This window comes from Triturus cristatus, chromosome 4_2 (genome assembly GCF_964204655.1).
Source record: "Triturus cristatus chromosome 4_2, aTriCri1.1, whole genome shotgun sequence".
Classification (NCBI taxonomy): domain Eukaryota; kingdom Metazoa; phylum Chordata; class Amphibia; order Caudata; family Salamandridae; genus Triturus; species Triturus cristatus.
Window position 1 is genome coordinate 305,122,348 of NC_140586.1, and position 27,475 is coordinate 305,149,822.

Here is a 27,475-nt window from a genome sequence, read left to right on the forward strand (position 1 = left end):
AATGTTCAGGTTACAGGGTCAGGGGTACAGTCTTTATTCCTGCGAATTATACACTGAAATTCCCAAGGATTAAAGCATTTTAACAAATTGCATCTAAATTTAGTAACATCAATAATACTGCTTTGATTTGGACATAGCAAGATGGCTGCATCTCCTCAATGGACACATATTGGGAAAAAATAGGTAGGCTTTCGGTTCAAGAGAACCTAGTGCAACCACTTTACAAGACCAGAAATTATGCTTTAACTTATTGAGCAGTAGCAGGCCCAATCTTGCCTACCTCATTTCTAAATATAGAACCATAGCTAGAAGCATCATTAAATGCCAGATCTTAGGTGGGTGCTGAGGGATGGGGCAGCTAATGAAGTACTGCAGGAACAAAGAGAAGAATGTCTATAAACATACAACAAAGAAATGTATTGTATTACATTTATTTGTAGCAAATACCAAAAATAAATATCTCAAAGTGCACGGTGGGAAACAAGAAGGTGAAGAAAAGAATCCGTGAGAACAATTTCATGAAAAAAGACGCGTCACAAATGGCAGTACTTTAGGCACTAAAAGATGGATTATAAAAACTCTCTGAGATGATTTTAAAGTGCTTAAGTATCGAGGAATTTTTGCAATATGGGGGAAGAATGTTCGATAGCACATTCTGTGCCACTACGTTTTGTGTTTTTGTAGGAGCAGAGATTTCTTTTGGTCTTACTCAATAGGTATGTGATGTATTCGAGGGCTTTCTAGTGTGTAGATTCCAACGTTCTACATAAAAGGCCTGATTGACAGAGGTAAGTTATACTTTTGAGTACGTTTACACTTTGTAGTAAATGTATTCTTTCGGGATTCACAAACGCGGAATGTAAACTTACTACAAAAGTGTAAGTTACATGCCTCCAACTCTAGAGTAGTAACACAATTCGTTTGCTCATGTGCAGGTGGGTGGTGTCCCTCCCTAAACCTCTCTCACTCCTCCCTAATCCTATCTCCTTCAGTATGAAGCCTGCCCCTTTTCCCACCTTTTCTCCCTAATCCCGTCCACATTTAATACTAAAATCCATGATTTTATGTCCAGAGACTCCGCATTAAAGTAGGAGAACCCTTCACAAACAAGTATAGACAAAACTTACATTTTGTAGTATGTTGAGTGGGGCATTTAGAGATACAGTACAGCAACAGAAGAGTCTACATTTATTACAATTCTTGAATGAGAAGCATCAATTGGATAATGCAAAGTGAAGAGCAGATTTTCAACATATTTTAAAGGTGATAAAAATTGCATTTTTTAGATTGTTTGAGCTTCTTGAGTGAAGGAGAAGTCTGAATCAAAGAAGAATCCCAGATTTCGAGCAGTTTTGACCAGTGCCTAAGGTGGTATGAGTTCTACTGGTCATTTTAAAGAGACCCATGATGGGTTTTTCTAACAAACGTCAGGATTTCTGGGTTTTTTGGTGTTGAAGAGGAAATTATTGTCCATCCATTCGCATATAGCCAACAAGGATGGACAGATGGCTTTAGAGACCAGGCGTTCATGGTGGAGATCAGAATTTAGTTTTATCACCTATGTACATCTGGCAGATTGGACCAAAAGAGGAGTTTCTAGATCAGAAAACATCTGGAAAAGCTGCAGGGGTGGTGGCGTCTGCTCCATCTGGTCATCAGTTACTGTCTGTATAGGACATCACTAGAGCCATTCATACCCCATGTGCCCCGACATCAGTTCTCTTTTTTTCTGTGCCCTTCTGTACAGGGCAGAAGCTGCTCTCCATGAGGTTTTCACTTAAGGTGGGGTCCACATCGGGAGGAAAGGGAGATGAGAGGCTCTGGTCTCCAGAAGAGTGAAGACTTCACATCGATTTCCTCGAGCTGCTGGTGATTTGCCAGGCCCTGAAAGCTTTCCTGTCCTCTTTTTTTAGGTCAATGCGCCCAGATCTTGACCAAAAAGTGGTATGCGAACAAACAGTGAAGGGTAGAGCCCCATCTTCTGTTCTGAGAGGATATGAGAGTCTGGGCCTGGGCTTGAGTGCATGGTATCTGGTTGGTCACCAACCATCTGGCAGGCTCACTGAATACGAGAACCGACAACCTGAATGAGCGTCATCTTGTCACTCATGGGTGGTATAGAACATATTTGCTGTACTTCTCAGATGGATCTTTTTCCCACTTGTGAGAATGCATATTGCTAGCGGTTCTTTGTCCTCCAGTTTCTGTTGCATGGAGCCTTGAGGATGCATTTCGGTTGACATAGAATTGTCTGCTGCACTATGAATATTTCCCCATGCCTTTGAGTCCTTGAGCTATGAGGAAGCTGTGCTAAGACCAGGCACAAGTCATCTCGGTTGGTCTGGAATGCCTGAGAAGGGTGAGGTACGCAGATCTTCTGAGACTCTGTGTGTCCCCACTTGAGCTGCGACACAGTCGCCTTCTCACACAGTCGGGAAGGCTCTGCACCCCAACCTACAGATCTTCTACCTTCCTGGCTGGAGTTTGAGCAGGACCAGATGAGTCTTTCAGAGCTGCCAGAGTTGGTCAATACAATTCTTTCAGCACATCGCCCTTCCAAAAAGTCTAATTATGCTAAAATGTGTTTTTTGCTTGGTGTGAGAATAAAAGCATCTACTCTCTAAAGGAGCATCTTTCAGCTTTTTGTGCCTTCATTGGCCAAGCAAGATTTGTGCAGTGGCCACAGTCAAAGGCTATGTTGCAACCTTGTCCACATTCATTTGTTTGTCAGACCAACCCTCTTTGTTCAAGTCCACTATAGTTGGGCTGTTGTATGTTTACTCCTTTCATTATACCGCAATTGGAACCTAATCTGGTTCTGACATTTTTGATGGGGACCCCATGTTAACCGTTGTATGCTGCCACATGAAGTGTTTTTGGTGGCCATCACGTCTGCTCAAGGCGACAGATCACCTATTACTTGTTTCTACATAGACGAGCTGGTTTTCTGGACAAAAGAAGCTCTGACTAAAGGCGTTTTCCAGGTTCCATATGGGTCCGCCCATTACACTGCCCAAGTTTTTTCCTCCACTTCATCTCACCAAAGGGGAGCAAAGGTTAAACAGGCTGAACCCTCATAGTGCAGTTACCTATTACACTGACAGAACTAAACATTTCAGATATGATGACCAACTCTTTTTTGGGAGAGATATATGGGTAACGAGAGGACTCCAGCGAGGTGCACTGTTCGCTATATTAAAATCTGTTACGCCCTTTCAAAAAAGGAACCACCAAAAGTAAATAGGAGCTCGCTCTACTGGAGCAAAAGCATCTTGCGAATCGATCACCGGGAGAGTACTCCTAGTGACTATATGCCATGCTGCCACAAGGGCTTCTCCCCATAAGTTTGCATAGCATTATTACTTGGAATTGAAAGGGATGGCTATTTGCTTGCTACGTGATGCAAGACTTTCTGGTTTGACTATTCCGCTCAGGCAAATCACCTGGGAGGGGGTATTGCTGTGGTATATAGTCAAAAGCTGAAGAATCTGCAGGTAAACTTATTCATCTGAAGAGAAGGTTACTTGTCTTTAGTAACAATCATTCTGCTGGATACTCTCTCTACCTGCAGATTCATCACCGATCCCACCCCCTCCCTGTATCGACAAATGATCGCAGTTATCTCAAAAACAAGGTTCCAAATTAGACTGCAAACTTCATGTACATGACTCCATCTCTACCTCTGAGGGCTCAGAAAAAAATGGATGAGAAACTGATATCAGATTGCCACAGTACTGCTAATGGCTCCAGTGAGTTTATGTCCGGGTAGACATTGATGCCGAGAGGAAGCTGAAGTGCCTACCAGTGTAGGAGAGTTATTGAAGTATTTCCAGTTGCAGTCTAGCCCCTTGGGAGCATATTCAAATGGTGACGACTCAAAATCTGACGAATCTGCAGGTAGATACAGTATCAACCAGAAAGATCGCTACTGAAGATATGAAACTTTTATAATGAGAATCCATCAGAAAGATTGTTACAAAAGGTAAGTACATTTTTATTACATCCATCAGTAGTATTGAGAAAAGTGGGGATATGGATAAACCTATGGGCTAACACGCAACTAATGTTAGCAAATTTGGATGTGAACTTGGCTAGTTTGATGTACTGTTTCCAATAAGTGAACAAGGAGCTAAGTGTGTGCAATTCTGTGAATACTTTAATCTTTGCCAAGGTATTCCAGTAGCATCTCTAGGTCAAAAGTGCTATGATATATATATATAGATATATATCTTAATGGGTCATTAGAACCTTTGTTACAGATACTGAGTAGATGCTTTCTTTTTGAGTTGAATATTTTTTTATTGGCATTTTAAATTCTTCAACAATACAAGATAATAAGCACATTGTGGAAATCTGGAATAATTTCCGTTAGCATACGCTGAAGCCATCTTGGTTGTGGAATCCATTTTGTTGGCTTTGTAATCCTCCCATCCTCTGCTGCATGTCTTTTTCCCTGCCTGTGCTGTCTATTTTAGTTGACTTCCTGATTCAGCTAAAAGCAATATGCATGCTAAGAGTTTGTAGCTGCCAGAACACCTGGTCTCAGACTCAACTGTCAATCATTTACTGCTGCTATAAGCACTCCTACCCCCCCCTCCCACTTTGATGACTAAGTGATTCCCCATCTGCCCATGTTTGTCGGTAACTATTCCTGGTTAGGCCTGTACCTTCTATTTGTATCCACATGCTTACCAGTGCAGAAAAAGCTGTATATAAGGCCTGTGTTCTAGGACTTCAATGTACTACCTCAGGCAGCACTTGAGTGCTGTGTGGACGTAGTCCCACTCATGAGTGATTAATAAACTTGTTATTTGAATTCCAGCTTCAGTACCAATCTCTATTTTGTTGGTCTAAGGACCCGTGGACAGAGAAGGGTGACCCCTGCACCAGTGTGCTCATTAAAAGGCACATTTCCACAGTTGGCGTCCAACGTGAGGCCTCATCTGAGACGCGGCCATCCGAAGGAGTGGTCATGATGGAATAGTGGAATGTTGCTGTGCAGACATCCTGCATGAGGAGACACTCGTCTTTGCAGCCAAAGTGATTTTTCCGGTTTTCTTGATTTGACCCTCCAGGTGTTGGCCGGTTCTGACAGAGGTATGCTTTGGCGTTATTTTTGCAGTGACCATGAGGTCGACCAAGAGATTGACAGTTGGAGGTTGGAGACTCTTGTTTGGTAAGGTCGCTGAAGTGGCACTCTTGTTTGCTTGGCCAAGATTCTGGTTTTGTTTGTTTGATTTATTTTTTGCAAAAAATAAAGGCAGGTAATGTGGGGATTTTTCTCTACTTTTGAATATTTTGGAAAAGTAATATTTTACAAAGATTTGGTAGCATGCCTGTTTCCAGCACACTCCGTAGGTTGTGTTGCTGTCTTGGTGGTACCAATATGGATTTAGAAAGAAGTACGCTGGCTCCCCCAGAGGGGACACCTAATAGACATAGGTTTATTAAATACGGTATTTCTTCCATAATGTATAGTACACTGTGGAACAAATATACGAAAAAGGATCCTGATTTACGATGGCCTGTGAATGGGTCATTTGACTTTAAAAAGATTCAATATGTAGAGCAGTGTTTATTCAAGAGAAAAAGTCGACAAGATATGTTTGATTGTGTACGAATGTGGGAGAAAGAAGCGCAATAGAGTGAGGAAAGAAGAAGCTATAGCAGAAAAAGAACAGTGAAAAAAGATATATCAAAAAGCATTGGGATTAAAAAATAAAGAGATGAAGGTAATAAAAGAAAAAGAGGAACGGGAGCGTCGTTTACAGGTAACTGGCCAGTACCCTATTAGGCGCCCCATTTATACTATACTTAATAAACCTCAGGATGATTCCATCTTGTTAGATTGACCTCCGCCCCCGTATAATTTTCCCTCTTCCCCGGAGGATGATCTTTCCGAAGAAGAACATCTTTCTTCAGATGATAAAGACTTAGATAAGCAAGGTGGGCGGCAGACTCGCTCTACTTTGACTGTTGATGAAAAAGCCACTATCAGATCCGCTGCTCGCAAAGAAGCTCATGGGACTTACTTCTGCTTCAGACCTTGTAGCCCTGGTTCAGCTGTGGAAGGATTTAGAGCAGTTATATTTTGCAGAGAAGTTCACCTGGGAAGTAATACTTGGTTTTAGAAACGTTTCTAAAAACTTAGAGTCCACTGATATCAATTTCGATTATAAACAATTAAATGATGGAACTGGTCTTTTTTCAAATATACCGGATTTAATTAGGCGAGTAGTTAAATTAAGAAATGATACACTACGTTTAAAAGCGGCGCAAAAATCAGCTGGTAAAGTTAAAACTGCACAAACAGTTCAGACCCCAGTGCAGAAAGAAGAAGTTTTTGAGATAGGCAATGACCCTAGTGATACTGTATTTACTGTCAAACCAATGCGTGATGCTGCACCTTTATATGTTCCTCTGAAGGGTGAGTGAACAAGTGCTGATAAAGATTCAGAAGATGAAAAGGGATATTTTGTCTATAATTGGGTCTATACTCCTTGGAGTAGAGCAGATGTTATAGCTCTTAAAGCTGCTTTGCCTGACCCGCGGAAAAATCCGTCCGCTTTCTATGAAGAAGTGGAAGGCGCCATTAGCTCCTACACTATGAACTGCCAGATATTGATATGTTTTTGGGACTTATTTTGCCCCCTGATATGTGGAGAACAATTCGTAAAATAGATGATAATGTAGCATATGGTGATACTTGGGTGCATTTAGAAGAAATAGATGCGGCTAGAGAGCCTGCATTAAAACCACAACAGGAGATATTAGATCTTCCCAAAGCTATTGTAACCAAGTTAAAAACTCTCATATCCCCTAAGAAAAAAGATTGGATAACGTTAGCGTCTTGTAAACAGAAAGTGGATTTGTCAGTTTCTGATTTCTTTACACAATTTGAAGAGACATTCCATGACACAGGTAAGCATCTGTTTGTCGACAAATTTGTCGCCAACATGTTGCCAGAAATAGCTAGTCACCTAAAGGCCAGCGAGAGTTTGTGGACTATGTCTTCCCAGTCTCCCTATTGACTATGGCCCAGTATTATGAGCGTCAGGAATTGGAAGCAAAAGGCAAAGAGGATAAGAGGCTAAAGGAGTTAAAAACAAAAGTCATGTCAGCACAAGTATATGGTCCACCATTCAGAGGTGGTGGTAGAGGCGGACGTGCAGTTTATACCCCTGGAGTACCCCCTTTCTCTCGATCAACTTTGTCTTCTGATCAGTGTGCTTGTTGTAAAGTGATTGGACATTGGCGTTCCGAGTGTCCCCTTTTGCGGGGTCAGCAGTATCAACGGGGTAGAGAAAGTATGAGAAGATGCCCAGGGAACTCAGGAAATAGGGGAGGAATGGGAACTCGTCCCAGGTTTGAGGCAGTTGAACATGGGCCAAATTATTCTAATACTTTTGATAGACGAAATCAATATCAAATGTCAGATTATTCGGCTGATGGTCTTGGGGATTCTGATTATGCATAGGAATTAATAGAATGGGGTAAGGAACCAGTTGAGGTCCCAGTAGATCAGAAAGGTCCTTATGTTGATGCAAATGTCTTGGGCTCTACTGATCGGTTTCTGGTTGATACAGGAGCTACTCGTAGTGCTCTGTCTAAAAAATTGGTTCCTAGGGCTCCCCTGTCTGGAGCAATGATAACATCGATAGGACACCTACATCTAGCCCACTGTCACAGTCACTTGCGTTTAGTTTTGATAAATTAACTGCAGCATGTCCATTTTTGCTTTCCCGTACCATGTCGGATAATATTGTTGGTATCGATATGCTTAAACATTTTGGTGCTACAATACGTTGTTCCCCAGAAGGTGTGCGTGTTATCTTAAATGATAACTATCCAATGGTTGAGAGGTCTTGTCTCATGAAAGAAGATATTGCACTGGCATCGTTACCTCGTACTTTATGGGCTACATAAGATACCGATGTGGGATAAATGGTTATTCCACCAGTGCATATTCAAGTGAAGGAAGGTGCTTCATTGCCTCGACTGCCCCAATATAAAATATCTCGGGAAGGCGAGGAAGCATTGATGCACATTGTTCAGGATTTGGTCAAGGAGGGGGTTGTGGAAGAAGTCCCTTATAACATTTGTAATAGTCCTATCCTTCCTATTTTGAAAAGAGACACGGATACTAGAATTTACAGATTCATTATTGTGTTACGAGAGGTTAACATAATTGTGGTTCCCCAATACCCGGTAGTCTCTGACATCACTACACTTCTTACTATGGTCCCTCCTACTGCCACTACATTTAGTGTAATTGATTTGAAAAATGCATTTTTTTCAATACCTATTCACACTGACAGCCGTTATTTGTTCAGCTTCACTTTGAATCATAGGTCATACAGATTCTGTAGAGCTCCACAAGGGTATACAGAGAGTCCTAGCATTTATAGTCAGGCATTGAAAAGGCAGCTTGATTATTTTCCTGTGCCAAAAGGGGTGGCTCTTATTCAATATGTCTGACATCTTGTTGGCTGCCGATACACCTGAACAGTGTAAAGAAGGAACACTGTCATTATTATTATTCCTTGCCTCTCATCATCACAAAGTCTCTTGGAAGAAATTGCAATTTTGTAGACAGCAGGTTACCTATTTAGGTCACCTCCTTTCTAAGAAGGGACGTGCACTCACACCAGATCACATTCAGACCATTTGACACACACCTGTGCCCTGTACTCAGAAGGACGTCCGTGCATTGATTGATCTAACTTCTTTCTGTAGGGAGTGGATCCATAGCTTTTCGCACATTATTAAGCCCTTGTTGGCCGTTTTGACTAAAGACACTCCGATGTGCCTCTCCCATGGACTACTGAATGCCAGAATGCCTTCCAACAGCTACGTCAAGCTCTTTGTTCTGCACCTGTATTAGGAACTCCAGATTACACGAAGACTTTCACACACTATGTACACGAGAGGGAAGGTTGTGCCCTCTCGGTTTTAACACAGACACACGGTGATAAACAACGTCCTTGTGCATATTTTTCGGCTGTCCTTGATCCAGTTGCTCGCGCACTGCCTGGTTGTTTCCGAGCGGTAGCAGCAGCAGCTGTGTCCATACGTCAGAGTGAGGGAATAGTCTTGTCACAAAGATTGTTTGTGTTAGTACCTCATTCAGTCGATGCCTTGCTAAATCAAACAAAGACACAGCATCTGACTAGTGCTCACTTGACAGGCTATGAATTTACACTTTTGCCCCCTCATATCATGTTGAAAATATGTTTGACTCTGAATCCTGCTACATTATTGCCAATTCCAGCTACCCAGTCTCAGTTACAAGAGCTACATGGCTGTATATCCCTTACTGAAGAACACACAAAGGGTCTTGTTGACCTACAAGATGTACCCCTTTCTAGTGTTGATGGGGAATTGTGGGTTGATGGATCCTACCTGAAATTGCCTGATGGCACTACATCTGCTACTTATGCAATTACAACACTTCAGACAGTAGTCGAGACAGCTCGTATCCCACAGAAGTCAGCTCAAGCAGCCGAGTTGATAGCACTGACAAGAGCATGTGAGCTTAGTATAGATTTGCTTGTTAACATTTACACTGATAGCCAATACGCCTTCGGAGTAGCACATAACTTCGGACAGCTATGGAAAGAAAGAGGCTGTCTCACTTCACATGGGACACAAATAGTGCATGGGAAATTAGTACATAATCTCCTTACTGCCTTGACCTACCCTAAGAAAGTGGCAATTGTTAAATGTAGCACACATAAGAAATGGACCGATAAAATAGGAGCAGGCAATGCTTTTGCAGATTACACAGCTCGGGAGACCGCAATGCAGCGAAGTACCACATCTATGTATGTAGTTAAATCACAGGGTGAAGGCTGGCATGATGCCAGGCAAGAGGTCCTGGACATGCAACATGCGCCTCAGACAGATACAATTATTCGTCGTCCATAGGGCATATCTCACTCCCGCGGTCCTTAATAGTTACTACTGTCACGCACACGCAAAGTGTCCTAGATGCGCTACACCGGGGGCCGACATCATACATATGCTATGGGGCTGCTGCAAATTACACTCCTACTGGCGCGCAGTTCACGACTCCATGCACACTATCACGGGGAGGGACATATCCTTTGACTGGGTGGTCTACCTACTGCATCATTTTCGCAGGACGAGCACGACTAAGGTGACATCTCGGTTCCTGGATTTAGGGCTCGCGGTTGCCAAGCGCCTCATAACCAGGCGGTGGAAGGCACAGGACCCGCCCCACCCGCGGGCGTGGGGGCGCTCTCTCGTTGCATGGGCCGGAGCGGAGGGGACTGCTATTAGGCGGGAGGAGACACTAGGGTTGAGGAAGATGCCCATAGCCGCGCAATGGGAGGAGATGCTTCAGGCGCTCAGACATGCTGAGGTGGGGGATGGGAGGGGTGAGCAGGGGGGGGGGGGGGGGGAGGAGACGTCAAGCCGGGCAGCGGACACTCCGCCGGAGTGACCTCGTAGGGTTCCACACACAACACGCACCCGCACTGGGTGAGAGGGGACAATGCATCCGGACGCGTGATGGTGCGCTGCAGCTTCGTCACTCAATGCAATCGGGGGAGGGGGGGGGACTACACGGGGGCAGAGATAGCGATAGGCACACTGGAGCTGGTCTACTGTTGAGGTGGTTGCGGTTCTTTCGGTTTGTTTTCTTATCGTTTCTGGACAGTGGCTGCGGATTCGGCTGCGGGACTCACCGAGTTATCATGATGAGCCCACGCGGGGGAAGGCAGGACCGCATATATCAATATTTGAGATTTCTGCCTTATTGGGGGTTCAATGCAGTGGGGCGGAGCTCATCCAGCTACGACCTAATTATGTATCCTTTCGGTACACTACGCACTAATGTTCTACCCAGGGAGCTCGTGTGCTACTGTACCGAATGTCTGTATTGGTGTTTGACAAAATAACAAAACTAATAAAAACAGATTTAAAAAAAAAAAAAGAGGTCCTGGACATGCAACAATCTGCCTCTGTTGATGAATTAGACCAATGGTCCAAGGAGGAGCATCGGATGAGGAGGACTGTTGGAGGAATAAAGAAATAACCAAATGGAAGTTACCCACAGCCTATTTACACTCTATGACTCACATGGCCCGGCACATGTTGGAGCATCCTCACTATCAAAGCAACTTATGCAAGTTTGGGATCATCCAGAGATTGTCGGTACGGCTAAGAAAATAGTCCAGACCTGTCTGATTTGTCTCCAGGATAATCCTGGAAAGGGAACACAAACTCAAACAGGAGGGTTTGCAATACCTACTGCACCTTTTGAGGTCCTGCAAATGGATTGTATCCAGCTTGAGAGCTCTAAAAACCTGAAGTATGTCTTGGTAGTGGTTTGTGCCTTTAGTAAATGGGTGGAGGCATATGCTACGAAAGATAATACAGCTCTTACTACAGCAAAGGTGCTCCTAAAGGAGTTCTTTCCCCAATTCGGCATTTGCCGAGTTTTGTGGAGTGACAACGGACCCCATTTTATTGGGCAAGTTATTAAGTATCTCATGAAAGGGTTGGGAATTAAGCAGAAGTTTCATGCTGCTTTTCACCCACAAGCAGCAGGGCTAGTGAACGTTACAACTCTACCCTAAAATTAAAATTGGCCAAGATACAGGCTTCCACATCTTTGAAATGGCCTGATGCATTGCCCTTAGCATTGCTATCCATTAGATTGATACCACATACACGATCTGGCCCCACACCGTATGAGGTGGTTTTTGGAAGGCCAATGAATATTTAGGGGTTCCTAAGCGACGCCCTATGCATGATGTACCCTATGTATTGATGAATGACTATTTGTCTCAGTTGACTGACAGTTTGTCTTCTATTTATCAACAGGTTCGGGAGACTCTTCCAGACAGGTCGCAAGGTGAGGGCCACTGCTTGTGCCCTGGTGACTATGTGGTCGTAAAGTCCTTCCAGAGAGCCAGCACCGAGGTGGCAAGGACCGGAGCAAGTACTATTGGCTACCAGGACTGCAGTTCAAGTGACGAACCAGAAGAACTGGGTCCATGCGAAACAACTGTCGAAAAGTGTTACAAGACCTAGTGAGTCCAGCTGCGTTGGTAGATCACCGTGATATTCTGGTCACCGAGAAAGGACAAGCCACGTCACCTGAAGGATCTGAGGAAGTCTTCCCGGACCACACGATTCCTGGTACATCCCGATATCAGCTACGACCTAGGAAGAAAGACACTTTGTTGCTGAAAAAGACTATTTGAGCCACTGTCCTGGGTGGTTAAAGACTGACTTCAAAGGGGGGTAGTCTTTTAGTGACTATTCGTCTCAATGTTAGTGAAGAAATCAACGCCTGCCCAGGACCTTAGGGCACCATCTGTTTTGTTGTTTGTCGACAAAATGAATATGCCGAAGGAGAAGAAACCAACTGCTGTAAGAGTTTGTAGCAAAAGAACAATGATTGTTACTGGACTAATTTTGACTGTTGTTATTGTTGCAATAATAGCATGGATTGTAGAGGAAGTAACTCCAGTCCGAAATCTACTGACTGCTACTACTCCTGTCCCTATGGAACACTATTATTTTACTCTTCCTTATTATGAACAGAAGCATAGAATGTCCTACCTTTGTTCCCTTTGTGTTTCTACTTGTACCTTGTGTATATCGACTAAATGAAATGTTAAGAATGTAAACGCCCGACTAGCAAGTGACCAAGACATTAATGAAAATGATGCAGATCGATGTCAGTGATATTTTTGGTACTCCTTCAAAAGCATAGGAAGATTTCTTCAGCATATGCTAAAAGGGTCGTCTGTGGAAATCTGGAATAATTTCCGTTAGCATAAGCTGAAGCCATCTTGGTTGTAGCAACCATTTTGTTGGCTTTGTAATTCTCCCATCCTCTGCTGCTTGTCTTTTTCCCTGCCTGTGCTGTCTATTTTAGTTGACTTCCTGACTCAGCTAAAAGCAATATGCATGCTAAGAGTTTGTCGCTGGCAGAAACACCTGGTCTCAGACTCAACTGTCAATCATTTACTGCTGCCATAAGCACTCCTGCTCCCCTTCCCACTTTGCTGACTAAGTGATCTCCCATCTGCCCATGTTTGTCGGTAACTATTCCTGTGTAGGCCTGTGCCTCCTATTTGTATCCACATGCTTACCAGTTCAGAAAAAGCTGTATATAAGGCCTGTGTTCTATGACTTCAAAGCACTACCTGAGGCAGCACTTGCGAGTGCTGTGTGGACGAAGTCCCACTCATGAGTGATTAATTAACTTGTTATTTGAATTCCAGCTTCAGTGCCAATCTCTATTTTGTTGGTCTAAGGACCTGTGGACAGAGAAGAGTGACCCCTGCACCGGTGTGCTCATTAAAAGGCACATTTCCACAACATAAGTAAGTTAAATAGGACATGGAACAGATAAGGATTGATATAGGGACAGTACAAAGTAGATAATATCGGAGTTTGAATCAATTAATCTTGGAGAATTTGATCATACGTTGCTTGGATAAAAAGCTTTTTAGTGATGATCACAGTTTATTAAAATGCATGTCTACGGGGTCGGATCCCTTCAACTTGGTTTCAATTCTGTGGATGGGACGGACTGCATTACACCCCTGCAAAAAAGTAGGATTAGAATCATTTCAAGAGGTGGTTATTTGTTGGATATGTGAAGCTGTCAGAAAGCAGAGTAGTCTAACACTGGGATGTAGGAAGACTGTGGTAAGAGAGAGAAACAGGTCTTTGAGTAATGTGTGTTATAATAGAGGTTATGTCTTTATATGTTTTCAGAAGTTTAGAATTGTTGTTTCTATGCAATGGTTTGATCTGAATTCAGATTGGATGCCAGAGAGTAATGTTTGAATCATAGGTCATCTTTCAGTTGTGATGTGCCTATTGACTCAATGCTTTTTGCCACAAAATGTATGGATGATGGGAGTCTATAGTTAAAAAGAGATGTAGCATTGGTTATTGGCTTTTCCAGGACGAGGTTGATAGCAGCTTGTTTCAGATTTTCTTGGTTTATCCCACATCGAGAAGATGAGTTGATGAACTGAAAGGTGGTCGGCTAGGGTTTTAACGTGGGTTTTCGTTAAGTAGGGAGGATCCAACTTGGAGCCAAATCTGACTAAACAAAGAGTTTTAGTATGTTTTCATTGGTACATCACATCAACGCTGGGTGGATGCAGAAAGCTGCACAATCTCAAGCCAAGTGGATAGATTCAGACAACCTCCCCACCAGGACGCTGCTCAACTATACTAAAGAGTTTAGCAGATCACAACATGCACTACTCACTTTTCTGAGACACAAGTGAAGATTATTAGCTAGATTTCTCTTTGTTACATAGTAATAGATAGCTAGCCAATTTCAAATTATTTTAGGCAATCTGGTCCTACTAGGCTAAGCTATTATCAGAGAACTCCGGTGTAGAGCGCCAGTGATGGAGTAACTTTAATACATTGCAGCACTTTGGCCTGAGAAAATATAAAATCCGTAATTTTGAGTCCTTAAGGTGGTGTGTAACTCCTTCCCCAACAAAATTAATATTTCCATGTCATATTCCACCGTCTCCTATTACAGATAGTAATGCACTCAGTGCAGACTTAAATAAATATATCAGATTGGGTCAACAAGATGTAGCAGTTTGCAAACCATGATGAATGATATGAAACGAATGAAAGACTGTATACGCATCAGATGAGCTACTCCCTGCTCCTGCAGAACATGAAAGATGTGAAGGGGTAGTCTTGCTGCAAAAATGTTCGGTTTATTGGAATTCTCAAGAGAAAAGAGGACTCAAATGTAGAGCAATTATTGGTAGAATTGGAGGAGAGGACTCACACCCTATGACAATACCATAAGGTCCTGCTTTTCCCCGGCCCCACGAGCCACAATCTGCTCAGTGTCAAATAAAATGCTTTGATTGGGTCAAGAGGAAGCTCAGGGATATGACCTCAAAATATATGATGCTCTTTCTAGCAAGGTTCAGGGTTATCGTGGACCACAAATCCTGGCACTTTCGCAGACCTAATGAGATATGGGACAAGCTGAAGAAATGGCGATACAGGGTTGAAGACCCAGAACAGAAGGAGAACAAGAGTGGCTGTGAAATCAGAAAGAATGCCTAAAGAAGGAAAACTGAACGCAGAGAATACAGACACTTGAGTAACTGAGGTGCCTGGGGCCCAGTCCGACAGCTGTGGTTAACAAAGTGAAATGGGACACCAGAGGACACCGAGATAGTCAGATTCCGATAATGATAGGGTCTTTAAAGGCAATTGATGCTGGGGAATGGATCTGTAAATTGTAAAGTGTTGGATGGATATAATCTAAATGTTTTTGTACACCTGGGCCTGAATCATTGGGTGACTGACACTGGCATGTTTGAGTCATTTTCTCTAGAAGGTGTGATGCATGGCAATACTCAAGATGGGAAAATAGAAGAGATCTTGTGCATTTCACTCATGTGATTTGCAGTTATTTTCGGACAATCAGAGAATGAATGGGGTGATCTCACATGGTGTGGTAGAACTACTTGTGACTAGGTCTGTGTTCAACATATGTGGCTCCTTTAGGCACAGAGACAGTTTCAATGTTCACAGTAATGTGTGGGTCCAGGCACTTCTTGCACTCGGGAAGGTTACCACATAGAAGTGGTGGTTTTGGGGGTTGTTGCCTGAATTTTGGTTGCTGGACATGAACTGATTACTTTTCATCAATTAGAACATACAGGACAATGTGCACAGTTACATGACATACACGTGACGTACACATTGCCTACATCTGTGAAATGGCTCTTGATGTTGATAAATTGAAATTTGTTACATGGAATGTGAATAGGCTGGGTGGCAAGGCAAACAAGTGTGTTTTATTAAAGATACTCTTTCGTCATAAGCCAGATATTCTTCTTATGTAGAAGATTCATTTAGTGGGCGATTACAGTGGCTTCCCTGCAAGAGACAGACTTATACTTGTGGCACACATTGGGTTTACAGATGGCTTAAGGTGTTTAGGGATATTACTGAACAAATCTGCCATTTGTGTACTGGTTACAGTTTAGGTGAATATGCTACGTAGTGGTACCGGGGAGATGGGATGCTGAAAGTTTAGTGGTCCTCTCCATCTATCTTCCCCAAACATGGCTGAGATATTTCTGGATACGGTGGGTGCCCTGTTATTGGAGGTACGTAGAGTGGCAATCATAATGGAGGGTGCCTTGAACCCGATCTTTGAAGATACTGAGAACAGAAGCTCAGAGAGTTGGAGAAACACAAAACAACACAAAAAGTGCAAGAGTTTTATGTCAGCTGTGGGAATGATGGTTGTATGGTGATGTTTTGCATGAAGGTGTTAGGCAATACTCTTGTTATTTTAGAGCGTTCTTCGTCATGCGCCTGACTCAATTAATTTTCTGTCAATCAAAGCTGCCTTGACAGATTCAGGGACACAGACTACTTGGCTATGCTCCTCATGAATACTTAGAGGTGAGATAAAACCGAGGAGCAATAACACAATGGCTTGCCCTTTAAGATCACATAAACCCTGGGACATCTCTGCTTTGGTTACATTTTTTGCCTCAACTGTGTTACATTTTAGTTAAAGGTTGACTTTATGAGGATTATAGGATTTTTCACATTTTCTTATTATCTCTTTTTTGAACGTATATCAGCGCCGCTGCACATGAGAAGGTGTGACGTAACCATTTTCTTCCCCTCCTTCACCCATCGTGTTATTATCATTTTATTTTTCCTTTTTGCATTGCTGAAAAGCCGCGGGGCGACACTCCTCCACCTTATCGGAGGAGCCACTGCCGCTTAGATGTAAGGAAGGGACCATGGAACCATCAACCTGCTTTTTTGAAAGGTAAGGAAAAAAATTAGCTTTAGGTGGGCATTCTCCAGTCCTGTTCCTAAGAATTGTTGCCTCTTATTTCACTTGAGAAAATTAATGGGCCTCTTGAAACATTGTGATTTTATAACTCACGTGTTGAAGACAATAAGCCTTTTCTGCATACCCCTTGTGAATTAGGCTAATTAACCTAATAGTTGAAATTAACTCCCAGGACTGGATGAGAACCAGTGGTCTCATATTTCAAATATATAAGAAGTAAGTATTTGTGGTCAGCCTTAGACACCTGTTCAAGCTTCAAACTCCTATCCATCCCCAGTGTCTCTTAATCTTCCCCATTTAGTTACAAGTTCCAATTCAACACAAAGTGAGGAGTTTCAGCGTCATTTGTATGCTTAGCTCTGTCTCACTCTACAGACCAGTCTGTTGGGTGCCAGCTGTCTCCGCGGTGTGTGCTTTAACATTCTATCCACATAGCTGACTATAGTTTGGATACAGAGCACCCTTACTAATTTCAGAATGGCTTATGCCAAGGATGTCCAACATTAGTCGATGTGGGCCGAATCCTAGCCAGACTTTAAGGATATCTGCAAGAGATACATTAACATACTGCTAGCCAAAATGGGAATTATTTACATAGATAATAGTTATCCTAAAACCTGGCTTGGATATGATTTTCTACTCAGTGAAAAAAGCATCAATCTTCAATAGTAGAAAATGTCACTCATGCTCAATTAGAACATTAGCTTGTCGCTTCTTCTCTACTGTTAATGCCCTGGGTTCCTAGTAAAAGAAGGTTCACCCTGACAACATTATGTTGGGCCACAAAGACAGACATCCGGTGGTGCCCCTCACAGGCAATCCTAGAAATAATGCCTCTAAGACTCTGACCCCCCACACTTTACGAGTTATCCGCAGACTCCTAGAAACTTGCCTTATTGGCCTCCACTCACCTCATTTGTCCAATCCTCTAGTCTAGACTGTGACCAAGAAACCACCACCATGCAATTTGATTAATGTGGTGAAAGATGCCCAACAAACATTTCTGGTTTTACAACCCATTAAGATACAAGAAAGTGGATTACTTCTCCCTGGCCATATCCCACTTCCACCCAATGTGCTTTATCGACGCATGGGAACCTGCTCAGGGCTTCTTTGAAGATATCTCCTCCAACGGCATCGATCACCACATCCACTCCTTGTCCGTTGGTCAGCCTCTTCACCTCCTCTTTCAGGCTACACTGGGTGTAATTCACAGTGGAGATGGCTCCCATCCGCAGAGCCTGCTGACATTTCTCATCACTGCCAGCTGCTGCAATCACCTAAGAGTGAGAAAGGAAAGAAAATTCACACTGTCAAAGCACCTAGATAAGGATCTGTACTCAGGCTATGTGAGCAACAGTATTACACACATTACTGCACATACTGCTTGGAGTAAAGGCAGATATCAGAGCAGGGATGTCGAACGTAGTAGGTACAAGATTGGACATGTGCCAGATTTTCATATTAACAAAAATATACATTTACATAAACTGGTGATACTATAAAGGTGGCCTGCCTCCAGTCCTTCTGACCCATCTTGAATACTCTTCATTAGAGCACATCAGATAATCCTGAACAACCCAGTCTACCTCTTCCACAAAACAGACAACACACGCAGTCTGCATGCCACCTTTCACAGTAGTCTGGAAACACCAATCCTCTACAGGAGAATCAGGGTGGTGCACATTTCAGAGGGAGAGCTGCTTCCATTTTATGGAAGTTACACACACTGAAGATCCTGCACTGTGGAGGTTGGAGCAGGGGAAAAAACTGAAGTCTACCTTGGCTTGAAAAATTTTGGATGCCATCTCAACAACTGCTTGGCCTGTGGCTCCCGCTGCTGCAGTCACCAGAACTGTCTCCCTGTAAGCAAGAGTGAGCAGAGAAGATTTCAGAAGCACAGTCTTGCATTATAAGCAAGACTCATCACTGCAGAGCTCAGTAGCAAGACAGAAAAATAGAGTAAGGCTTTTCACGGTAGATCTCACTAACAAGACAGCAACATAGAGTATCTGCTCATGCTGGTTTCAAACCTACTACACAACTATATGTCCAGTCACCCATCGGTATGTATAAGGTTAAGAGAAAATGTTCTTCTGATGCCTCTCTACTCTAGTGATACAATCATTCGTGAGTGGTCTCAGAGTTACAATCGCAGCCTTGAGCATAGAGCTTCCGAAGACCACGGTCCATCATACCCAATGTATCAAACACAGTTCAAATGACCCTTGGAAGGAAGAAACAAAGGAGTGATGGAGAGTGGTAGGAAACACAAGAGGGAAGATCCTGGGAGGAACTCACCCTGGCTGTACACGTGCTCGGTGCTTGAGTGCCAGGATAGCAGTACCATAGGACACCGGTAAGGCAGCCGCTTGTGTATAGGACACACTCCCTTTGATGGGCCACAGCATCTGCAACAGAAGACAACCACATTACTGGAGCTCCAAGGAATGGACAGCAAAGGAGAAAGGTAACTTCCCTCCCGCTAGGATACGCAAGATCACAACTCGCCCAGTATAGTTCAAAGCACCCCCAAAATGATATCTCTTGTGAAAAATTACCCAATGCAACATATTAAAACTCTTTACGAGATATTATTTGAAAGCAAATGCCATGTTTGAAGAGATATAGAAAGGCATTGTTTAATTTATAGTGCAATAAATCAATTCCAGCTCATTAATATTTGCAGCTGATGTGCCTCAAATGTCGGAGTACGGTCAGCACTTTTCACACTTCATAAGGGCAGCAGTACTACATGTAATAGTGGCCAAATTATTCTGATGTGTTAGTAGAAAAATATACTTGCAAAATCAATGTCAAACTACTTTCAAAACCTAGGAAAACCATTCCCAAAAAGTCTGACAATCTTATGTTTTAATCCAGAACAAACCATTCCTAAACCCAGAACAAACTGCTTACAAAACCTTGAGTAAACTGCTTTCAAGAGTCCAGACCCCCAGATAAACTGTTTCTAACCCGAGGATAAACTTTTTTTTTTAATATATATATATATTTTTATTATGCTTTTTATGTATAACAGCACGCAATTAAGCAAGTCTTTTACACATGAGGGATATTTAACAATAAACAATAGAGATATAGTTTGGCCATTTTTACCTAAACAATTAAGCTATAAATGTAAATGATATTGGTGAACACCAGATGCACTTTTTTCAAATTAATCCACCAGAATTATGCAAAAAGGCACAACCATTTTAACCAGAGCAGGCGTTAGTTCCTCATTGAATCTCTATAGGACAATAGGTCCACGGAATCAATAAATCTTGGGAGAGCGGAGATTACGCCCTAAAGCAAATATTTCATGGACCACTAGTTGCCTGAGCCTCCTTCCATCTTAGAATAGAAGCCCACATACGCCTGCCAAACAATCTCTGTTTTTTGCCCCTTCTCTTATAGATACTTCTTTCTAGGTTGAACATAGCCAACAACCTGGCTAGCCATTGCTGAAATGTTGGGGATTCCGGGTCTAGCCAGGCCGAGGCTATGCATATCCGGACCACCGCCATAGCCAAGAATAGAAATCTATAATCTGTAACTCGCTCTCCATTACTGCGAACCCCTAGAAGTATTACCGCTGAGGTTAACACAGATTTCACATCTAAGGTTTGGTTCATAAATTTCTCTATGGAGTTTAGTAAAATCTCACGACGTGGACAGGATGCAAACATATGGGTTAGGTCAGCCTCCAGTGAGTCGCACCGAGGGCATCTGACTTCCACCTGCCCCCCCAATTGGGCAACCTTCGCCGGAGTATAGTAAAGTGAAAAAATTGTCTTATGATGCGGAGCTTGAATCCTCCGAGGATAAACTTCTGTCTTAATTCAAAACAAATTACTTTCAAAACGAGAAACACTGTATCCATCCAACTGGGAGGGATGCAGCTGTATGTCGTGCGCCTTTATTTGAGGGGCCGCTCTTCCCTTTCCCCAGTGCAGTCCTGGCACCAAGATATTGACTGGTGAATGTAGGCTTTACAAATTCTGGTTTCATTTTAGTTTAGAGCTGTACACAAACTAGTTCTGAAACTCAGAACAAACTATTACCAAAACCTAAGACAATAGCTGACACGATGCTCAGTCAAACACTCGCTGATGACATCCATGTGATCTGCAGGTCATGGGTGTGAATCCTAACAAGGCCAACTCCGCCATTCATACTTTCACAATCAACAAGCAAAGCATGATTAAGAAGGGTATGAATAGCCCAAACAGATACCATCTCTTGGAAGCTGCAAAAAGTGTGAGATAAAGCACTATGTAAAATGTACCATCAAAGAGTCATTACCCAAACCCAGAAGAAACTGCTTCTCAATCTCAGGTGAAAGTGTTCCAAAACTCAAGGACAACCCAGTTCAGGGACAAACCACCACCTACATACTGGACAAATAAGAAGGACAAACTACCATATTAAGTCAGGACTAACCATTTTGTCGATCAAGGACAAATTTCAACCGAAACCCAGAATATACTCACCCAAAACCCAAGGACAACCTGCCACAAGAGCAACCAGACTAGGATACTATGACCAATGCTGTAAATCTCAGTCATGGGAGCAATTTAATTCCGCGACCCTCCCGATGTTGATTGAGTCAAGCTGCTCGCCTGGATAGGAAATATACGTTATCATGTATATAACTGTATGCAACAGTTCCTACATATGCTCGGTCTATAACTCACAGTGAGGTACTGAACTGCATACTACAAGACTAGACTGGGAATATTCTCTCATAGGAGTTGATGATGTTTTTGCTGAATATGTATAAATGCCAATAAAAAGTACTTAAAAAAAAAACAAGTACAAACCACATTCAAAACTGAGAGGAGAAATGTGCATAACGCTCAGTTACAGCGCTAGCGGCATCAAAGTTCAGAACGCAAGTTACTGGTCTTCCATGTTTTGCATAGAACTAAGCAGTGAACGCTGGCTGAAGAGAGAGGTCTAATGGGCTTATAAGGACAAAAGCCTTGTGAATAGAATGTAGGACCTAGTTGGTTTATGGCATGGCTCAGAGGACCACACAGAGCTATGTCGGCACCTGGCAGCATTTGGAGGGAACAGAGAGCTGGTGCTATGGGGCCCTCCATTTCAAGCCAAAGCTAAAATTGCGACATTTAGGAGTCTCTGCAGATCAAATACTAAATATTTTGTGCAACCCTAATAAATTTGATTTGCATAATGGAGCAGAGAGGACACTGGACTGGGTAAGGAGAGCTTGGTACTTAAATATTTTTCTGAGCATGTTAACTTTATAATGAAGCTTGGGCTGCCGCTATCGATTAGGACTCCAATGTTCTGTACCTTGCTCAAAAGAACCAGATGATGACCCAGTTCTAATGGTTGTATTTTGTCTGACAAAGGAGTTGCAGAGGTTTCATTAGGGTTAATTTGCAGAAGGTTGGTTCATCCACTGCTCAATCGCCTGCCTTCTCATGAGACAGGATTCTGAAACATCTCTAGATTGTTCTGTTACTAGGGCACACTCACCTTGCAAATTGCCTAAAGAATATGGTCACCCAGAGGACATGTTCACTAGATAGAGGCCAATCCCTCAAACTTCCCTGAGTTAGAAGGCCCTTGGATGATGTCCAGAGCGGGTAGAACATGGTTTAAAAAAAGGAGCAGCGGGTCCAGTTTGAAGTCTCAAGCCCTCTTGCCCTCCTTACTAACCCCACTGGAATTTTGGGGTTTGCATTTGAAAACGGTGAGTATAGAGTTATAATTACGACTGCACACTCCTGAGCCTCTGATTCAATCATTTAAGGTGGTTGAAATGTGCAATAAATGTGTGCTAATCATTTCACCACACATTTATCGGGCTTCAATGATTTTAATTGTTGCAGTAGTACTGCATTACTAATGTTGTAAGTCTACAACATTGCGCACAAAAAAAGCTCCAGGGTTTTTGCTGATTAATCAGTAAGTTCAGATGCTATGCAAATGAAGTATTTAGATCCCAAGTCTTTAAGCTTGTGATGGTGGGTGAAATACTCAACGGTGTTGAATGCTGTTGATCGATCTATTAGGACAGGCACTACTGCATCACCGTCATCCACCTTTATTCTTAAGTTTTCCAAAATGGCTGCAAACAGAGCCATGTGTTGGCCAAACACAAGTCTCAGGAATAAAGAGGATTGCTGTTCTGACTAAACATAGGCAATTTGTTATCAACAATATGTTCTCTCAACTTAGTCAGACAGAGCAGGGAGAACATTTGCCTATAATTGTCAATGTCCATTGGGCAAGTTGAGGGGATTTAGAAGTTATTTCGGGTATTAGGAAGATCTCTTTCGATATACACTGGACATAAATTGTGGTAGATCCCTGAATTTCTACTGTGATTAAATAGGTCCCAAAACGTGTTTGGCTTGATAAGTGTGAAACTATCCAGTAAAAGTCCCAACATCAACTGCTGCATAATAACCAGAGTCAGCGGATGCAGGCTTAAAACTACTTTTAGAGGTCTTCTTTGCCATTTTTATCAATACAGTTTGCAGAGATTTTTTTTAAGTATGGTTATGATGGGATTTCACAAACCCCTGGAGGCCGGGATATCATTTTTATCAGACCCTTAAGCCTGTATTTCATTCACAAATTTTAGAACAGTTTGTTTGATAACCGAACTCTCCATCCTTGAAGAAACATTAGCTCTGTTTATCTTTAGAATAAAGTGCTTTCGGCCGTACAGTACTGTTTGAAAGCAGTTTTGTTAGCTTGGTCATACTCATGCCTTCAATTTTTTTCTAATCTCTGGAATATTGCAATTTTCTCTGCCCACTGTTTTTATCTTGCCTTTTTCGGAGACCCCGTACAAGTAGAGATAGATCTGTTTCTCAAAGGCACTGAAGAATGATTCCTAAAACTCTGTATACTTACTGGGAGGATTTTAATTTTGACAAGGGAAGGTTCAGCTCTTCTAAAAGAGTATCCATAATTTAGCTTTTTCCATCTACGTTTGAACTTCCAAAGAAGCATTATTAAAGGCCTGCTTCTAAAACACAGAGCAAGCTGCTCCCATAAAATAAGAACACTCTCCTGCCAAAACCCAGGAAAAGCTGCCCCCTATGCACTGATGTTTTACATTCTAACTGTGTGCCATTCGTGTTGGGTATTCTAATTCAAAACCATGATATTGAACTCTGATGTCTATCAATAGACCAACTTATTTCATACAGATTGTATTACCTTATGCATCTGAAGAAAGTGATTTTTGCAAACGTGCCTTTTTACGTGTCACTATTTAACCATTATGTGTGTGTTTCCTTTTGTAAAGTTCAATAAATATAAAGATACTATGGTTGGAAAGGGTTTGTACCTCTTCCTTGACGATGCACTCCTCTGCCATAGCACCAGCGCCAAAGCTCACACCGACAACACGATCACCCTGGCAATACAAGAGAAATGTCAGAGATTGTGCAAAGACGGTCCAAAAAGCATCATCTATTCATGATATAGCTACAGCTGGTATTTGACAGGATGGCGGAGGCTGGTGAAATATCTCAAATAAGATGGAAATCTGGAAAAGGCAGCATAATCCCATGTTTTCCGTTCTGTGGTGATATGGGCATCACAAGTATCAGGGCTTACTTTAAAAATCTTTGTGAGCATTGCATGGACTTGTGGAAGGTGAATATTTAGCAAGAGTCAGTAAAACATGTACAGGATACTTTTTAGAAAACTTGTACAATCATCCAAGATAAAATGTATCTGTTTGAGCGCACAATCGCTGAAAAGGCCAAATAATATCACTGAAAGATGTTTTCAACTGTTTAGGTTAGGGACACAGTTTTATATTTTACTATACTTTGGTGGGGAAACAATAAAGTGAGTTTTTATCTACTCAAAATATGCAATAGAACATTGCAAAGGAGCAAACACACACAAGTGCAACACAAATTTACAAATCAACTCAGTGGGCTGCCTAAATGGTAAGAAACCACAGAAAAACAAAACATTTTTGAAAAACGGAAAAGGTGGCGGGCCGACCAAATGTGGGATAGAGAGGGAGTCTTCCTCAAACAAAATGAGCAGAAGAAAATATTTTAACCAAAAACACGATGTCCCCAAACCTTTCCCTAACATTGTTTTAGAAAAGTATAGAGTTCTTATTTAGACTTGGCACAAGGTAGCAACACTGTTGAGTGTGAATGGAAAAGTGAAGTATATTGAAAACATGAAAGGATGAGTGAACAAAGGGTTTACTTGAGAAAAAAACAAGACAATCCAAAGTTTACTATAAAACATACTGGGTAGAGGAGGTAAAGTGGTTTGCAAAGAGTAAGTAAGCATTCTAGGTGATGTGTCCAAGGGAACACAGTAAGAATTGGGTTCCCATCTTTTGCACAATACATACAGCAAGCACAGGAAGGAGTGGATTGAGCAAAATGGTCTGCCAAAGGTAAGTAAGCAAACAATAGAGGGTCAAAGAGTGGCAGAGACCGTGGTAAGGTATATAGGCTTAGAACATGTTTTGTTAAGACCAAAGAGAAAGTGATAAAAAATATGAGGAGACAGAATATATGTTTTGAATCTTTGGAAATTCAAATGCATGTATTTAAGCTATTTCACTTCCCTACTGAAACTGTGCATTTTAACAAATTACTGATTCAACTGTAATCCGTGAAAAGTAATGATTTTCTCCCTTTTAATAAAATCTCGAAACTAGATCAACTTGAATTATCCTCTATAAATCTCTGGTTTCAATTATTTAGCATGAACTAAACATTCCACTTTCAATAGGTCATATTTTTAATTGAAAAACTAAGAAAGTAATAATGATCCACTAAATGTAATTATTATTCTCAGGTGGTGACTTGCACACAAATTCCATTCCACAGCAATGCTGCCTTTAAGTTCTGCCCACTCTAACTCAAAAGCTAGTGAGGCAGGATTCTGAAACATCTCTAGATTCTTCTGCTACTAGGGCACACTGTTTTTGTTTTCATGTTGCGAGGTGTGAGAATATGGTTCTGGACTGTGGTGATGTGACCCCCATATTAAGCCCACTAATGCAGATTGTAATTTGGACTAAGCCTGGTCTCCATTTTTCTCTGAAGCTAACAAGTGCTGTGAGCTGGTATACTGGTGCTCCCCTAAGCTCATTAGGCATTCGAAGTGTTAATTATGTAGGTAGGAGCGCACAGCGGATCATCATTTGAGGTTTTTTGTTTTCCTCCTTTCCTCTTTAATTGAATTTGAACTTGTAATGTTGTTGCTCTGATGTCAGGGTTCAGGGAATGTCTAGGTATGATAGTGCCCTCTCATGAATTGTTTTTATTATGTACGGCTAAAGATATGCTTGGATATTAATTGAATTTTAATGTATTTTTAATTACACTTTTATGGTCTATTTATTTAGCTCGAATAAAGTTTAGTCTGATTCTAGTGAAAAACTTTTCCTACTCTCAGTGGAGCTTATACTTTTGACCCAGGGTTCCAAGGAAATCAAGGAGGAGGGGTCCATGCCAGATTTCCGGGGCAGTCCCTGATTTTGTAAATTAACTTCATTTAGACTAACCAAACGTAAATTTATCTCAAGACAATATCCTTAATATTCTTATTCCATAAAGTGCCCTGGGAGCTTAAATGTTAGCATATGCTTTTACCACTTCAGGAGCACTTTAGTATTACAGAAGTGGCCACGGATGCTTGTGAAGTCCTTTCTGTATAATGCAATAACCTTATGCAAAATGTATGCCAGTGGTATTACAAGGGGTATGTTCTGTCATTTGCAAGAGGGCATGACTCAAGCAAATGAAGAAACAACTTTGCCCATGCACCAGAGTATTGCTATGGACACAACGGCAACAACAAGGTGATGAATGGAATGCAACCGCTGGTGATCGCTCAGGCCATATTCCAGTCCATCGATTATGGGCCACAATGTAACTGAACAGTGCTTCCTGTAGAGTGCGTGCTTGCACACGCACCCTCACTTCCCCGAGTGCACACTGACAAAACAAATTAGAGGGAACATTGCAACTGAAGACAGATGCTAGCCTCTGGAGCAGTACCAAGGCGAAGTTGCATATGGCTGGCTCCCGTCTGAAGTTACATGGATGACAAGAAAACAGTGGAGTGGAGTGGGGCCTGAGCAATTACTTGTGTCTGACGTTAATTCAAGCATTCCACCTATCCCATTATTGCTTTCCTCAGTGCATCAGGAATGCCCAGAGATGGGTCCTGTGCTCACTGAAATCAAGCTGCACCCTTCCGAAGCGACCCAAATACCAGAGAGGATGTAGCTTCACAGTTTGGGATGCACCATACTTTTTGAATCAGGACCCCAGCTGATGATTTGCAAGGGCTGGTTCCTGTCTGAGGTGGCCTGGTGGAAAATAAAACAATGTACTAGAGTGTGGCCAGAGTAATTATCAGTGGCTGAGATTAATTCAAGCATTGCACCTACCAGTGTTTGCTCTACTTGATATTACGGACACAGGCGCAAGGGCAAACATGCTGCCCTAAGGTGCACTGATTGAGCACCTCATATGAGGGCACACTATAGGGGGGGTACAGGGCTCCGAGAGACACTACACTAAGACATTACACCCCAGGCTGGTGCAGTCACACACACATTGCACCACCTGCCAGGTT

At 42.3% G+C, this 27,475-nt stretch overlaps 1 protein-coding gene across 2 annotated transcripts in view; it reads right to left on the reverse strand.

Annotated features, from left to right (window-relative positions):
- The window catches only part of LOC146833753 (protein Cryzl2-like), a 143,368-nt gene that overhangs the window by 24,015 nt on the left and 91,878 nt on the right, over positions 1-27,475 (reverse strand). For both annotated transcript variants that reach the window (XM_085601620.1, XM_085601619.1), the window contains exons 5-8: positions 24,195-24,263; positions 19,163-19,272; positions 18,643-18,724; positions 17,960-18,141 (exon numbers count right to left, since the gene is read on the reverse strand). In XM_085601620.1, coding sequence (XP_085457746.1) covers positions 17,960-18,141; positions 18,643-18,724; positions 19,163-19,272; positions 24,195-24,263 — 443 coding nt within the window. The remainder of the gene's footprint in view (positions 1-17,959; positions 18,142-18,642; positions 18,725-19,162; positions 19,273-24,194; positions 24,264-27,475) is intronic.